This window comes from Salmo trutta, chromosome 18 (genome assembly GCF_901001165.1).
Source record: "Salmo trutta chromosome 18, fSalTru1.1, whole genome shotgun sequence".
Classification (NCBI taxonomy): Eukaryota; Metazoa; Chordata; class Actinopteri; order Salmoniformes; family Salmonidae; genus Salmo; species Salmo trutta.
Window position 1 is genome coordinate 10,507,899 of NC_042974.1, and position 18,558 is coordinate 10,526,456.

General features: G+C 42.8%; 1 protein-coding gene across 4 annotated transcripts in view; it reads right to left on the reverse strand.

The window, feature by feature from the left end:
• The window catches only part of LOC115152826 (protein kinase C epsilon type), a 218,694-nt gene that overhangs the window by 95,821 nt on the left and 104,315 nt on the right, over positions 1–18,558 (reverse strand). Inside the window, exon 1 of one of the 4 annotated variants that reach the window (XM_029697677.1) lies at positions 6,181–6,754. The exons of the other annotated variants lie outside the window; for them this stretch is intronic. Coding sequence (XP_029553537.1) covers positions 6,181–6,223 — 43 coding nt within the window. The 5' untranslated portion in view covers positions 6,224–6,754. Of the gene's footprint in view, positions 1–6,180; positions 6,755–18,558 lie in introns of those variants that run through there. 4 annotated transcript variants of the gene reach the window in all.

An 18,558-nucleotide genomic window follows, 5' to 3' on the forward strand; every position in this document is an offset into this window, starting at 1 on the left:
TGGGCCATACCACACTGCGTTGGCCCACTCCAGGGCACGTCCCGAGGGAGTCGGACGAACGGTAGCCAGTTACAACTCCAACTGCAGCAGGAACCCCTGGCACCCAGCCGCTGCCCCATCGTACTCCCTGGGGAGAGCCAGGCGCAAGGCTCCGGGTCCGGACGTCGGTGGAGGGGTAGATGGTGGAGGGGGAATTGGTGCTGGGGATGCGGTAGGGAGGCCACTCCTCTCCCATCGGTCCATCCTCTCCATCATCTGGTCCATCGCTGAGCCGATTCGGTGGAGGATGGTGGTATGATGGAGGACCCGTTCCTCCATCGATGGGAGAGGAGGTGAGGCTGCTCCTGCTGACTCCATAGCTGGTGCGGGATTCTGTCAGTAGTTGCTAGGAGTGGTGGTAGGAGTCAGGCGCAGAGAGCAGAGGTAAGGAACTTTGTGTTTATTCCATAAAACACAACACGATCGACGCCAACACAACCGGCGTGAAAAATGCAAAGTGCCAAGAACAACAGATACACAGCATGCATAAAAAATAACAAATGTCGATCGCCAGCACATCCAAATACAAAACACAACCTGACGCTAAATAATCCCGCACAAACCTGGGCGGGCTAAACAGGCTTAAATAACCAAAAATAAATAGAACCAAATGAGGAACAGGTGCAAACAATAAGACATACCAAACGAAAAGGAAAAAGGGATCAGCGGCGGCTAGTAGGCTGGTGACGACGACCGCCGAGCGCCGCCCGAGCAGGCAGGGGAGCCACCTTCGGTGGGATTCGTGACAGATCCACCCATTTTTTTCAATTTTCGCCTAAAATGACATACCCAAATCTAACTGCCTATAGCTCAGGCCCTGAAGCAAGGATAAGCATTTTCTTGGTACCATTTGAAAGGAAACACTTTGAAGTTCGTGGAAATGTGAAAGGAAAGTAGTAGAATATAAGACAATGGATCTGGGAAAATATAATACAAAGAAAATATATATTTTTTTTGCCATCATCTTTGAAATGCAAGAGAAAGGCCATTATCTATTATTCCAGCCCCGGTGGCATTTAGATTTTGGCCACTAGATGGCAGCAGTGTATGTGCAAAGTTGTAGACTGATCCAATGAACCATTGCATTTATGTTCAAAATGTTGTATCAAGACTGCCCAAATGTGCCTAATTTGTTTATTAATAACTTGTCATGTTCAAAATTGTGCACTCTCCTCAAACAATAGCATGGTATTCTTTCACTGTAATAGCTACTGTAAATCGAACAGTGCAGTTAGATTAACAAGAATTTAATCTTTCTGCCAATATCAGATATGTCTATGTCCTGGGAACTTTTCTTGTTACTTACAACCTCATGCTAATCGCATTAGCCTATGTTAGCTCAACCATCCCGTGGATGGGTTAAACAAGTTAAACAAATCAAAATAGACTTTAGATTTTAGACTCTTCAATGTAGCCACCCATTGCCTTGATGAGAGCTTTGCACACTCTTGGCATTCTCTCACCCGGCTTCACCTGGAATGCTTTTCCAGCAGTTCCGACATATGCTAAGCACTTGTTGGTGGCTTTTCCTTCACTCTGCGGTCTAGCTCATCCCTAACCATCTCAATTGGGTTGAGGTCGGGTGATTGTGGAGACCAGGTCATCTGATGCAGCACTCCATCACTCTCCTTCTTTGTCAAATAGCCCATACACAGCCCGGAGGTGTGTTGGGTCATTGTCCAGTTGAAAAACAAATGACAGTCCCACTAAGCGCAAACCAGAAGGGATGGCGTATTGCTGCAGAATGCTGTGGTAGCCATGCTGGATAAGTGTGCCTTGAATTCTAAATAAATCAAAGACAGTGTCACCAGCAAAGCACCCCCACACCATCATACCTCCTCCTCCATGCTTCACGGTGGTAACCACATATGTGGAGATCATCCTTTCACCTTATCTGCGTCTCACAAAGACACAGCGGTTGGAACCAAAATCATCAGACCAAAGGACAGATTTACACCAATCTAATGTCCATTGCTCGTGTTTCTTGACCCAAGTAAGTCTCTTCTTATTATTGGTGTCCTTTAGTAGTGGTTTCTTTTTAGCAATTCGACCATGAAAGCCTGATTCACGCAGTCTCCTTTGAACAATTGATGTTGAGATGTGTCTGTTTCTTGAACTCTGTGAAGCATTTATTTTGGCTGCAATTTCTGAGGCTGGTAACTGTAATGAAATTATCCTCTGCAGCAGAGGTAACTCTGGGTCTTCCTTTCCTGTGGCAGTCCTCATGAGAGCCAGTTTCATCACAAAGCTTGATGGTTTTTGCGACTGCACTTGAAGAAACTTTCAAAGTTCTTGACATTTTCCGTATTGACTGACCTTCATGTCTTAAAGTATTGATGGACTGTCGTTTCTCTTTGCTTATTTGAGCTGTTCTTGCCATAATATGGACTTGGTCTTTTACCAAATATGGCTATATTCTGAATACCACCCCTACCTTGTCACAACACAACTGCTTGGCTCAAACATATCTTATAAGCGTCCGGATGCCGCTGCTTGAAAGCGGCAGCTGTAATCCATTGCGTCTGGTTGGGATATGTACGTACGGTTACTGTGGGGACGACCATGGAAACCCATTTCATAAAGCTCCCAATGAACAGTTCTTGTGCTGACGTTGCTTCCAGAGGCAGTTTTTTTACGTGCTCCGCACTTCAGCACTCGGGGGTCCCGTTCTGTGAGCTTGTGTGGCCTACCACTTTGGGGCTGAACCATTGTTGCTCCTAGATGTTATCACTTCACAATAACAACACTTACAGTTGTCCCGGACAGCTCTAGCAGGGCAAAAATTTGATGAACTGACTTGTTGGAAAGGTAGCATCCTATGACGGTGACACGTTGAAAGTCACTGAGCTCTTCAGTAAGGCCATTCTACTGCCAATGTTCGACTATGGAGATTGCATGGCTGTGTGAGCAATTTCATACACCTGTCAGTAACGGGTGTGGCTGAAATAGCCGAATCCACTCATTTGAAAGGGTGTCCACATACTTTTGTATATATATTTTCCTCATGTCAAGTCCTGACAGACGTCTGGTCACATGAGTAGAGGTTTCTCAGAGTTCCTTTTGTTCAGTCCTGACCCCTAAAGCTAATCACACACTGCTCTCCTCACTGAACTCTGTACATGACACAGAGAGAGAGAGTGAGATACAGACAACCTCTAGCAGAGAAGGGGAGGAGAAAAGGAAAGCCAGAGTAGGGGATTTTTTAAATGTATTTTCCAGGTAAGTTGACTGACAACACATTGTCATTTACAGCAACAACCTGGGGAATAGTTACAGGTGAGAGGAGTATGAATAAACAGCCCTACTCTTACAATAAGTGCCATGGGATCTTTAGTAACCACAGAGAGTCAGGACAACCATTTAACATCCCATTCAAAAGACAGCATCCTACACAGGGCATGTCCCCAATCACTTTCCTGGGGCATTGGGATCTTTTTTAGACCAGAGGAAAAAGAGCCTCCTGCTGGCCCTCCAACAGCTTCTAGTCTCCCATCCAGGTATTGACCAGGACCAGCCTTGCTTAGCTTCAGAGGCAAGTAAGCAGTAGGATGCAGGGTGATATTCTGCTGGCCAGGGGAGAGTAGGGGAGAGAGGGGAGAGTAGGAGAGAGGCAGGCAGCATGTATGTGTTTAACACCATTCTCCCCTACAGTGTATCTTGCTAGGCCCTTCCTCACTCTGCAGGCATGATGAGTTCCAACTCCAGAGAGGAGAAACCAGCCCTCAGACCCACACTGTCCCAGAATGGAGAGGAAAAATCAGCCCTCATACCCACACTGCCCCAGTATGGAGAGGAGAAACCAACCCTCAGACCCACACTGTCCAAGTATGGAGAAGAGAAACCAACACATTGCACCTCACATCCCTGCTCTCATTCTCACCCCTACGGTGTGAATTTGTCTGCCTGTGTGTGTGCATGCGTGCTAGAGGTCGACCGATTAATCGGAATGGCCGATTAATTAGGGCCGATTTCAAGTTTTCATAAAAATCGGAAATCTGTATTTTTGGACGCCGATTTGGCACATAAAAAAAAAATGTAATACCTTTATTTAACTAGGCAAGTTAGTTAAGAACACATTCTTATTTTCAATGACGGCCTAGGAACGGTGGGTTAACTGCCTTGTTCAGGGGCAGAATGACAGATTTTTACCTTGTCAGCTCGGGGATTCAATCTTGCAACCTTATGGTTAACTAGTCCAACGCTCTAACCACCTGCTTTACATTGCACTCCACGAGGAGCCTGCCTGTTACGTGAATGCAGTAAGAAGCCAAGGTAAGTTGCTAGCTAGCATTAAACTTATCTTATAAAAAACAATCAATCAATCATAATCACTAGTTAACTACACATGATTGATGATATTACTAGTTTATCTAGCCTGTCCTGCGTTGCATATAATCGCTTAGGTACACGTTGCTCCAACCATAAACATCAATGCCTTTCTTAAAATCAATACACAAGTATATATTTTTAAACCTGCATATTTAGTTAATATTGCTTGCTAACATGAATATCTTTTAACTAGGGAAAATGTGTCACTTCTCTTGCAAACAGAGTCAGGGTATATGCAGCAGTTTGGGCCGCCTGGCTCGTTGTGAACTGTGAAGACTATTTCTTCCTAACAAAGACAGCCGACTTGGCCAAACGGCGGATGATTTAACAAAAGCGCATTTGCGAAAAAGCACAATCGTTGCACGACTGTACCTAACCATAAACATCAATACCTTTCTTAAAATCAATACACAGAAGTATATATTTTTAAACCTGCATATTTATCTAAAAGAAATCCAGGTTAGCAGGCAATATTAACCAGGTGAAATTGTGTCATTTTGCGTTCATTGCATGCAGTCAGGGTATATGCAACAGTTTGGGCCACCTGGCTCGTTGCGAACTAATATGCCAGAATTTTACGTAATTATGACATAACATTGAAGGTTGTTCAATGTAACAGGAACATTTAGACTTAGGGATGCCACCAGTTAGATAAAATACGGAACGGTTCCGTATTGCACTGACAGGAAAAACGTTTTGTTTTCGAGATGATAGTTTCCGGATTCGATCATATTAATGACCTAAGGCTGGTATTTCTGTGTGTTATTATGTTATAATTAAGTCTATGATTTGATATAGCAGTCTGACTGAGCGGTGGTAGGAAGCAGCAGGCTCATAAGCGTTCATTCAAACAGCACTTTTTTGCATTTGCTAGCAGCCCTTCGCAATGCATTGTGCTGTTTATGACTTCAAGCCTGTCAACTCCCAAGATTAGGCTGGTGTAACCGATGTGAAATGGCTAGCTAGTTAGCTGGGTGCGCACTAATAGCGTTTCAAACGTCACTCGCTCTGAGACTTGGAGTAGTTGTTTCCCTTCCTCTACATGGGTAACGCTTCTTCGAGGGTGGCTGTTATCAATGTGTTCCTGGTTCGAGCCCAGGTAGGAGCGAGGAGAGGGACGGAAGCTATGCTGTTACACTGGCAATACTAAAGTGCCTATAAGAACATCCAATAGTCAAAGGTATATGAAATACAAATCGAATAGAGAGAAATAGTCCTGTAATTCCTATAATAACAACAACCTAAAACTTATTACCTGGGAATATTGAAGACTCATGTTAAAAGGAACCACCAGCTTTCATATGTTCCCATGTTCTGAGCAAGGAACTTAAACGTTAGCTTTTTTTACATGGCACATAGTGCACTTTTACTTTCTTCTCCAACACTTTGTTTTGCATTATTTAAACCAAATTGAACATGTTTCATTATTTATTTGAGGCTAAATTGATTTTATCGATGTATTATATTAAGTAAAAATAAGTGTTCATTCAGTATTGTTGTAATTGTCATTATTACAAAAAAATAAAAAATAAATTGGCCGATTAATCGGCAGCTGGTTTTGGGCCCCAATTATCGGTATCGGCTTTGAAAAATCATAATCGGTCGACCTCTAATGCGTGCATCTGTGTCACCGTGCACGTATTTGTGTGTTTGTGTCACTGAGTGTGTGTATGTGTGTGTGTCGACGTCACCGTGGGCGTGTGTCAGGCTGTGTGTGTATCTCACTGTCACCGTGGGTGTGTGTCAGGCTGTGTGTGTGTGTGTGTGTGTGTGTGTGTGTCACTGACTGTGTGTGTGTTTGTGTGTGTTGACCTGATAAATGCCCAGCCCAGTCTATCTGTGACAGTTGTCCCATCTGTAGCCCTTTGCCAGACAGAAGGATGGCCAGGAAGGCTGTGGAGAGGAAGAATTAGTGGATGACTTAGGGGATGACTTAGTGGAGAGTTAGCGGGTAGGGATTGATGACATCACACCTTATACAGAGGGGTAATTAACAATATATCACATCCTCTATGGAGAGATGTGACAATACACACAGACTAGACCATTCTATAAGGACTGTTCCCACAATGCATTGGACCTTCCTCTTCATCATGCACTCTGTGGGAAGACTCCACATGACCTCTGACTTCTCTCCTAGCGCCCTCTCTCCTCGCATCCTCTCTCCTTGTCCCCTTCTCAAAACCCCTCACCTCCAATGGGTCCTCAGTCATTCAACTCCAGCCCCTACGCCGTCACCATCGCCTAGCAACTGGCACTGGCTGCCTAGCAACAGCTGTAGCCATATCCCTGTAGGAGGGGATATGGCTACTCATGTGTGAGGCCATCGGTCCACTGTTACCGATGTGACCCTCCATCTTGGTGAGGATCTCTCTACACAAGGGGTGGTAGACATATTTTCACGGCATTAGACAACATGTTATCACTGCATTAGACAACATGTGCACATACCGTGGGGGGGAAAAGTATTTGATCCCCTACTGATGTTGTACGTTTGCCCACTTACAAAGAAATGATCAGTCTATAATTTTAATGGTAGGTTTACTTGAACAGTGAGAGACAGAATAACAACAAAAACATCCAGAAAAACGCATGTCAAAAATGTTATAAAATGATTTGCATTTTAATGAGGGAAATAAGTATTTCACCCCTCTGCAAAACATGACTTAGTACTTGGTGGCAAAACCCTTGTTGGCAATCACAGAGGTCAGACGTTTCTTGTAGTTGGCCACCAGGTTTGCACACATCTCACGAGAGATTTTGTCCCACTCCTCTTTGCAGATCTTCTCCAAGTCATTAAGGTTTCGAGGCTGAAGTTTGGCAACTCGAACCTTCAGCTCCCTCCACAGATTTTCTATGGGATTAAGGTCTGGAGACTGGCTAGGCCACTCCAGGACCTTAATGTGCTTCTTCTTGAGCCACTCCTTTGTTGCCTTGGCCGTGTGTTTTGGGTCATTGTCATGCTGGAATACCCATCCACGACCCATTTTCAATGCCCTGGCTGAGGGAAGGAGGTTCTCACCCAAGATTTGACGATACATGGCCCTGTCCATCGTCCCTTTGATGCGGTGAAGTTGTCCCGTCCCCTTAGCAGAAAAACACCCCCAAAGCATAATGTTTCCACCTCCATGTTTGACGGTGGAGATGGTGTTCTTGGGGTCATAGGCAGCACTCCTCCTCCTCCAAACACGGCGAGTTGAGTTGATGCCAAAGAGCTCCATTTTGGTCTCATCTGACCACAACACTTTCACCAGTTGTCCTCTGAATCATTCAGATGTCCATTGGCAAACTTCAGACGGGCATGTATATGTATTCTTGAGCAGGGGGACCTTGCGGGCGCTGCAGGATTTCAGTCCTTCACGGCATAGTGTGTTACCAATTGTTTTCTTGGTGACTATGGTCCCAGCTGCCTTGAGATCATTGACAAGATCCTCCCGTGTAGTTCTGGGCTGATTCCTCACCGTTCTCATGATCATTGCAACTCCACGAGGTGAGATCTTGCATGGAGCCCCAGGCCGAGGGATATTGACAGTTCTTTTGTGTTTCTTCCATTTGCGAATAATCGCACCAAATGTTGTCACCTTCTCACCAAGCTGCTTGGCGATGGTCTTGTAGCCCATTCCAGCCTTGTGTAGGTCTACAATCTTGTCCCTGACATCCTTGGAGAGCTCTTTTGTCTTGGCCATGGTGGAGAGTTTGGAATCTGATTGATTGATTGCTTCTGTGGACAGGTGTCTTTTTTACAGGTAACAAACTGAGATTAGGAGTGTGCTCCTAATCTCAGCTCGTTACCTGTATAAAAGACACCTGGGAGCCAGAAATCTTTCTGATTAAGAGGGGGTCAAATGCTTATTTCCCTCATTAAAATGCAAATCAATTTATAACATTTTTGACATGCGTTTTTCTGGATATTTTTGTTGTTATTCTGTCTCTCACTGTTCAAATAAACCTACCATTAAAATTATAGACTGATCCTACTTTTTTCCCCCACTGTAGCATTAGATAACATGTGTTCACTGCATTAAACAACGTGTTCAATGCATTAAACAACGTGTTAACTGCATTACACAATGTGCTGACAGCATTAGACAACATGTGTTCACTGCATTAGACAAGATGTGTTCATGGCATTAGACAATGTGTGCTCACTGCATTAGACAACATACAGTCACTGTATTATACAACATCAGTTCACTGCAATAGACAACTGCATTAGACAACGTGTTCACTACATTAGACAACATGTGTTCACATCATTAGACATGTGTTCACTGACTTTGAAAACATGTGTTCACTGTATTAGGCAATGTGTATTCACTGCATTAGACAAGATATGTTCACTGCATTAGACAACATGCATTAAACAACGTGTTCCCGGCATTAGACAACATCTGCTCACTGCATTAAGCAACATGTGTTCACTGCATTGGAAAACATATGTTCACTGCATTAGTCAATGTGTGTTCACTGCATTAGACAACATATGTTCACTGCATTAGACAACATGCATTAAACAACATGTGTTCACTGCATTAGACAACATGTCTTCACAGCATTAGACAACATGCATTAAACAACATGTTTTCACTGCATTAGACAACATGTGTTCACTGCATTTGACAAAATGTGGTTACTGCATTAGACAGCATGTGTTCACTGCATTAGACAAGATGTGCTCACTGCATTAGACAACATGTGTTCACCGTATTACAGAACATGTGTTCACTGTATTAGGCAATGTGTGTTCACTGCATTAGACAACATGTGCTCACTGCATTAGGCAACGTTTATTCAATGCATTTGACAACATGTGTCCACTGCATTAGACAACATGTGCTCACTGCATTAGACAACATGTGTTCACCGCATTAGGCAAAGTGTATTCAATGCATTAGACAACATGTGCTCACTGCATAATGTGTGATCACTGCATTAGACAACATATGTTCACTGCATTAGACAACATGCATTAAACAACATGTGTTCGCTGCATTAGACAACATGTGTTCACTGCATTAGACAACACGCATTAAACAACATGTGTTCACTGCATTAGACAGCATGTGTTCAATGCATTAGACAACATGTGGTCACTGCATTAGACAACATGTGTTCACTGCATTGGAAAACATATGTTCACTGCATTAGGCAATGTGTGCTCACTGCATTAGACAACATATGTTCACTGTATTAGACAACATGCATTAAACAACATGTGTTCACTGTATTAGACAACATGTGGTCACAGCATTAGACAACATTCATTAAACAACATGTTTTAACTGCATTCGACAACATCTGTTCACTGCATTAGACAACATGTGTTCACTGCATTAGACAATGTGTGTTCACTGCATTAGACAATGTGTGTTCACTGCATTAGGCAACATGTGTTCACTGAATTAGGCAATATGTGTTCACTGCATTAGGCATTGTGTATTCATTGCATTAGACAACATGTGCTCACTGCATAAGACAAAATGCCCTCACTGCATTAGACAACATGTGTTCACCGCATTAGTCAACATGTGTTGACTGCATTTGACAACATGTGTTCACTGAATTAGGCAATGTGTGTTCACTGCATTAGGCAACGTGTATTCATTTCATTAGACAACATGTGTCCACTGCATTATGCAATGTGTATTCAATGCATTAGACAACATGTGCACACTACATAAGGCAACATGTGCTCACTGCATTAGACAACATGTGTTCAATGCATTATCCAACGTGTTCACCACATTAGGCAACGTGTATTAAATATATTAGACAACATGTGCTCACTGCTTAAGGCAACATGTGCTCACTGCATTAGACAACATGTGTTCAGTGCATTAGACAACATGTGCTCACTGAATTAGACAACATATGTTCACTGAATTAGGCAATGTGTTTTCACTGCATCAGGCAATGTGTATTCACTGCATTTGACAACATGTGCTCACTGCATTAGACAACATGTGCTAACTGCATTAGACAATGTGTGTTCACTGCATTAGACAATGTGTGTTCACAACATTAGGCAACATGTGTTTACTGAATTAGGCAATGTGTGTTCACTACATTAGGCAACATGTATTCATTGCATTAGACAACATGTGTTCACTGCATTAGACAACATGTGCTCACTGCATTGGACAAAATGTGCTCACTTTCAATTTACAACATGTGTTCACTGCATTAGACAACATTTGCTCACTGCATTAGACAACATGTGTTCACTGCATTAGGCAATGTGCATTCAATGCATTAGAGAACATGTGCTCATTGCTTTAGACAACATGTGTTCACTGCATTAGACAACATGTGTTCACTGCATTAGATATAATGTGCTCAATGCATTTGACAACATGTGTTCACTGCATTAGACAATGTGTGTTCACTGCATTAGACAACGCGTTTTCAATGAATTATTCAGTGTGTTCACTGCATTGGGCAACATGTGCTCACTGCATTATACAACATGTGCTCACTGAATTAGGCAACGTTTATTCATTGCATTTGACAACATGTGCTCACTGCATTAGACAACATGTGCTAACTGCATTAGGCAACGTTTATTCAATGCATTAGACAACATGTGCTCACTGCATTAGACAATGTGTGTTCACTGCATTAGGCAACGTGTTTTCACTGCATTAGGCAACATGTGTTCACTGCATTTGACAACATGTGCTCACTGCATTAGACAACACGCGCTCACTTCATTAGACAACATGTGTTCACTGCATTAGACAACATGTGCTCACTGCATTAGACAACATGTGCTAACTGCATTAGGCAACGTTTATTCAATGCATTAGACAACATGTGCTCACTGCATTAGACAATGTGTGTTCACTGCATTAGACAATGTGTGTTCACTGCATTAGGCAACATGTTTTAACTGCATTAGGCAACATGTGTTCACTGCATTTGACAACATGTGCTCACTGCATTAGACAACATGTTTTCACTGCATTAGGCAACATGTGTTCACTGCATTTGACAACATGTGCTCACTGCATTAGACAACACGTGCTCACTGCATTAGACAACATGTGTTCACTGCATTAGACAACATGTGCTCACTGCATTAGACAACATGTGCTCACTGCATTAGGCAACATGTGCTCACTGCATTAGACAACATGTGCTCACTGCATTAGACAACATGTGTTCACTGCATTAGGCAACATGTGTTTAACACATTAGACAACGTGCATTCAATGCATTAGACAACATGTGTTCACTGCATTAGACATGTGCTCACTGCATTAGACAACATGTGCTCACTGCATTAGACAACATGTGCTCACAGCATTAGACAACATGTTCTCACAGCATTAGGCCTGCAGATATGTGATTGACGTACCTTGCTAGCAATCCCCGTTACATATCACTGAGATTGAGCACTGCATTCATGCATGACTACACAATCGAGTGGAAACACAGGTAAATGCATGTACATGTACATGATCGAACATGCAAACACACAGAGACAAAAATACACTATGTGTGTAAAGAGAGAGAGAAAGAGGAGGAGGAGAGGAGGAGGGATGAGAGGTCCTGGTCCTCTGTGTGGGCAATATGGTCCACTCCACATCCCAAGACCCACAGCTTTCCACACAAGAGCCATCCACTGGCCCAATTAAAGCTGCATGAATCACAACCCATTGGCAGCAGACAGACATACACTTGACCCAGCCCAGTCGCAGCATAACACCACCCACACAATAATATAGATATTACACACAGTGTAACAGCACAACTAAACTCAGCAAAAAAAGAAACGTCCTCTCACTGTCAACTGCATTTATTTTCAGCAAACTTAACATGTGTAAATATTTGTATGAACATAACAAGATTCAACAACTGAGACATAAACTGAACAAGTTCCACAGACATGTGACTAACAGACGTTGAATAATGTGTCCCTGAACAAGTAACAGTCAGTATTTGGTTTGGCCAACAGCTGCAATAAATACTGCAGTGCATCTCCACTTCATGCACCAGATTTGCCAGTTCTTGCTGGGAGATGTTACCCCACTCTTCCACCCCACTCTTCCACCAAGGCACCTGCAAGTTCCCATTCATTTCTGGGGGGAATGGCCCTAGCCCTCACCCTCCGGTCCAACAGGTCCCAGATGTGCTCAATGGGATTGAGATCCGGGCTCTTCGCTGGCCATGGCAGAACACTGACATTCCTGTCTTGCAGGAAATCACGCACAGAATGAGCAGTATGGCTGGTGGCATTGTCATGCTGGAGGGTTATGTCAGGATGAGCCTGCAGGAAGGGTACCACATGAGGGAGGAGGATGTCTTCCCTGTAACACACAGCGTTGAGATTGCCTGCAATGACAACAAGCTCAGTCTGATGATGCTGTGACACACCGCCCCAGACCCTGATGGACCCTCCACCTCCAAATTGATCCCGCTCCAGAGTACAGGCCTCGGTGTAACGCTCATTCCTTCGATGATAAACGCAAATCCGACCATCACCCCTGGTGAGACAAAACCGCGACTCGTCAGCGAAGAGCACTTTTTGCCAGTCCTGTCTGGTCCAGCGATGGTGGGTTTGTGCCCATAGGCAACGTTGTTGATGTCTGGTGAGGACCTGCCTTACAACAGGCCTACAAGCCCTCAGTCCAGCCTCTCTCAGCCTATTGCGGACAGTCTGAGCACTGATGGAGGGATTGTGCGTTCCTGGTGTAACTCGGGCAGTTGTTGCCATCCTATACCTGTCCTGCAGGTGTGATGTTCGGATGTACCGATCCTGTGCAGGTGTTGTTACATGTGGTCTGTCACTGTGAGGATGATCAGCTGTTCGTCCTGTCTCCCTGTAGCACTGTCTTAGGTGTCTCACAGTATGGACATTGCAATTTATTGCCCTGGCCACATCTGCAGTCCTCATGCCTCCTTGCAGCATGCCTAAGGCATGTTCACGCAGATGAGCAGGGACCTTGGGTATCTTTCTTTTGGTGTCTTTCAGAGTCAGTAGAAAGGCCTCTTTACTGTCCTATGTTTTCATAACTGTGACCTTATTTGCCTACTGTCTATAAGCTGTTAGTGTCTTAACAACTGTTAACCTCTTGACGGTCGCCTAGGATAGGGGGCGCTACAGCAATTTTTGAAAAAAATTCGTGCCCATTTTAAACGGCCTCCTACTCAAACTCAGAAGCTAGGATATGCATATAATTAATACTTGTGGATAGAAAACACCCTAAAGTTTCTAAAACTGTTTGAATGGTGTCTGTGAGTATAACAGAACTCATATGGCAGTCAAAACCCCGAGACCGATCGTAACAGGATGTGGAATTCTGAATTGCGGACTCAACTTCATCACTTTGCCTATAAATCACACCGTGAGCAATGGTTCATTGAGCACTTCCTATTGCTTCCACTAGATGTCCCCAGTCTTTACAAAGTGATTTGAGTCTCCTACTGTGAAAACTGACTGAATGAGACGCTGTGGAAAGTGGTCACATGAGGAGGGCCATCACCATTATGACGCCGGTGCCCCTGGCTACCCTCCCCTTTTGAAACGTTTTGAAAGACAATGCAATCGTCCCCCTTGAATCTTATTGGAGCTCTGGTTGAAAAAGGCCCTAAAGATTTATGTTATACAACGTTTGACATGTTTGAACGAACCTAAATTAAAAAAAATGCATTTTATTGAAAGAGGAGACCCGCGGCCGACGGAAGTTTTGGAGCAGCCTTCAGAACGCACTAAAAAGAACAAGCTATTGGGACGTAAAGGATTAACTTTTTCGAACGAAAATACATCTGTTGTGGACCTGGGATTCCTGGAAGTGCTTTCTGATGAAAATAATCAAAGGTAAGGGATTATTGACAATAGTATAGAAGAGTAGATTTGATATGCGATTGTTCCAAGATGGCGCTGACCTGTAACGGTAGCCTATTTTTCTGAGTATCGCATCCCCTTTTATCGCAGTGTGATTACCCAGTAAAGTTATTTTTAAATCTGGCATTACAGGTGCTTTCAAGAGATATTCATCTATAAATCTTAGAATGACAATATTACATTTTAAAAATGTTTTCGAATAGTAATTTAGTAAATTATAGCACTGTTTCACCGGATGCATTTGAGGGAAAATAGTTAGTCAATGTCACGCGCCGATGTAAAATGCTGTTTTTATATATAAATATGAACTTTATCGAACAAAAGAATGCATGTATTGTGTAACATGATGTCCTAGGAGTGTCATCTGATGAAGATTGTCAAAGGTTAGTGCTGCATTTAGCTGTTTTTTGGTTATTTGTGATGCATGTGGTTGGTCGGAAAATGGCGATGTGGCTACTTTTACGATATACTCCTCTAACATAATCTAATGTTTTGCTTTTGCTGTAAAGCCTTTTTGAAATCGGACAACGTGGTTCGATTCATGAGAGGTGTATCTATAAAACGATATAACATAGTACTATATTTGAAAAAAAATAAAAATTACATTTTGTTATGCTAATGGCGATAGGATTACCAGGGGTTAAACCACTTGAGTGTTGCTTTAGCAGTATGCTTAGGGTCATTGTCCTGCTGGAAGGTGAACCTCCGTCCCAGTTTCAAATCTCTGGAAGACTGAAACAGGTTTCCCTCAAGAATTTCCCTGTATTTAGCGCCATCCATCATTCCTTCAATTCTGAACAGTTTCCTAGTCCCTGCCGATGAAAAACATCCCTACAGCATGATGCTGCCACCACCATGCTTCACTGTGGGGATGTTGTTCTCGGGGTGATGAGAGGTTTTGGGTTTGCACTAGACATAGCGTTTTCCTTGATGGCCAAAAAGCAACATTTTAGACTCATATGACCAGAGTACCTTCTTCCATATGTTTGGAGAGTCTCCCACATGACTTTTGGCGAACACCAAACGTGTTTGCTTATTCTTTTCTTTAAGCAATGGCTTTTTTCTGGCCACTCTTCCATAAAGCCCAGCACTGTGGGGTGTACGTCTAAAAGCTGTCCTATGGACACATACTCCAATCTCCGCCGTGGAGCTTTGCAGCTCCTTCAAGGTTATCTTTGGTCTCTTTGTTGCCTCTCTGATTAATGCCCTCCTTGCATGGTCCGTGAGTTTTGGTGGGCGGCCCTCTCTTGGCAGGTTTGTTGTGGTGCCATATTCTTTCCATTTTTTAATAATGGATTTAATGGTGCTCTGTGGGATGTTCAAAGTTTCAGATATTTTTTTATAACCCAACCCTGATCTGTACTTCTCAACAACTTTTTCCCTGACCTGTTTGGGGAGCTCCTTGGTCTTCATGGTGCCGCCTCCTTGCTTAGTGGTGTTGCAGACTCTGGGGCCTTTCAGAACAGGTGTATATATACTGAGATCATGTGACAGATCATGTGACACTTAGATTGCACACAGGCGACTTTATTTAACTAATTATGTAACTTCTGAAGGTAATTGGTTGCACCAGATCTTGTTTAGGGGCTTCAAAGCAAAGAGGGTGAATACATATGCACACACCACTTTTACATTTTCTTTCTACCATTTTTTTTTTAAATAAGTCATTTTTTTCATTTCACTTCACCAATTTGGAGTATTTTATGTATGGCCATTACATGAAATCCAAATAAATATCTATTTAACTTACAGGTTGTAATGCAACAAAATAGGAAATACGCCAAGGGGGATGAATACTTTTGCAAGGCACTGTACAGCAGTACCTAGATCTTCTTCACAGATTCTGCCAGACCTGGGCCCTGACAGTAAATCTCAATAAGACCAAAATAATGGTGTTCCAAAAAAGGTCCAGTCGCCAGGACCACAAATACAAATTCCATCTAGACACTGTTGCCCTAAAGCACACAAAAAACTATACAGTGGGGGAAAAAAGTATTTGATCCCCTGCTGATTCTGTACGTTTGCCCACTTACAAAGAAATGATCAGTCTATAATTTTAATAGTAGATTTATTTGGGAGCCAGAAATCTTTTTGATTGAGAGGGGGTCAAATACTTATTTCCCTCATTAAAATGCAAATAATTTTATAACATTTTTGACATGCGTTTTTCTGGATATTTTTGTTGTTATTCTGTCTCTCATTGTTCAAATAAACCTACCATTAAAATTATAGACTGATCCTTTCTTTGTCAGTGGGCAAACATACAAAATCAGCAGGGGATCAAATACTTTTTTCCCCCACTGTATATACCTTGGTCTAAACATCAGTGCCACAGGTAACTTCCACAAAGCTGTGAAAGAGCTGAGACAAGGTAAGAAGGGCCTTCTATGCCATCACATTCGACATACCAACTAGGATCTGGCTAAAAATACTTGAATCAGTTATAGAACCCATTGCCCTTTACGGTTGTGAGGTCTGGGGTCCTCTCACCAACCAAGAATTCACAAAATGGGACAAATACCAAATTGAGACACTGCATGCAGAATTCTGCAAAAATATCCCCGTGTACAATGTAAAACACCAAATAATGCATGCAGAGCAGAATCAGGCCAATACCCGCAAATTATTAAAATCCAGAAAAGAGCTGTTAAATTCTATAGCCACCTAAAAGGAAGCGATTCCCAAACCTTCCATAACAAAGCCATACCTACAGAGAGATGTACCTGGAGAAGAGTCCCCTAAGCAAGCTGGTCCTGGGGCTCTGTTCACAAACAAAAACAGACCCCACGGAGCCCCAGGACAGCAACACAATTAGACCCAAACAAATCATGAGAAAACAAAAAGATAATCACTTGACACATTGGAAAGAATTAACAAAAAAACATAGCAAACTAGAATGCTATTTGTCCCTAAACAGAGAGTACACAGTGACTGACCCAAAATCAAGGAAATCTTTGACTATGTACAGACTCAGTGAGCATAGCCTTGCTATTGAGAAATGCTACCGAAGGCAGACCAAGCTCTCAACAGAAGACAGGCTATGTGCACACTGCCCACAAAATGAAGTGGAAACTGAGCTGCACTTCCTAACCTCCTGTCAAATGTATGACCATATTAGAGACACACATTTCCCTCAGATTAGACAGACCCACAAATAATTAAAAAACAAATCTAATTTTGATAAACTCCCATATCTACTGGGTGAAATACCACAGTGAGCAATCACAGTAGCAAGATTTGTGACCTGTTGCTACAAGAAAAGGGCAACCAGTGAAGAACAAAGTTCATTGTAAATACAACTCATATTTTTGTTTAGTTATTGTCTCTTTTTTACTTTAACTATTTTGCACATCATTACAACACTGTATCTATACATAATATGACCTTTGAAATGTCTTTATTCTTTTGGAACTTTTGTGAGTGTAATGTTTACTGTTAATAAAAATGATCTATTTCACTTGCTTTGGCAATGTAAACATATGTTTCCCATGAGAGAGAAAAGAGAGAGAGGAAGAGAGAGAGGGAGAGAGAGAGAAGAGAGAGAAGAGAGAAAGAGAGAGCGAAGAGAGAGAGAAGAGAGAGAGAGAGAGAGAGAGAGAGAGAGAAGAAAGACGGAAGAGAAGAGAGACATGCTAATAGACATGTGCTAGTGTCGGTCTGGCCCAGAGCTGGCTGACACACATTTACATAAACAGGTGGAGTGTGCTACTCTCCCATATTAAAAAAAAGAGAGAGAGAGAGAGAGAGAGAGAGAGAGAGAGAGACATGCTAACATTTATATAAACAGGTGGAGTGTGCTAAATATTAAAAATGTGTGGGGGATCAGTGTTTCTGTGTGTGTGTGTGTGTGTGTGTGTGTGTGTGTGTGTGTGTGTGTGTGTGTGTGTGTATGTGTGCCTGTGCGCGCGTGCGTGCATGGAGTGAGTAAACACTGGTGTCCCTGTAGCTTTCACAGACACATAGAACAGACACACACACACACACACACACACACACACACACACACACACACACACACACACACACACACACACACACACACACACACACACACACACACACACACACACACACACACACACACACACATACACACACACACACACACACAAAGCAGTATTGTAGATCAGCCTCTCCTCAACAACACTCACCTCCAGGCCTGCAAATCAAGACAGACCACCAGTCAAAAATCGACCCCAGCCCATACCCATAGGAACATGTTGTGCAGCCTAGTTTTGATGCTTGTGTTTAATGTAAACAAATTCTAAAATAATGACAGTTTACTGTAGCACTGTAATGGACCAAGCTATCATTGGTCCCCTTACTGACGCAAAGCTGTGCCC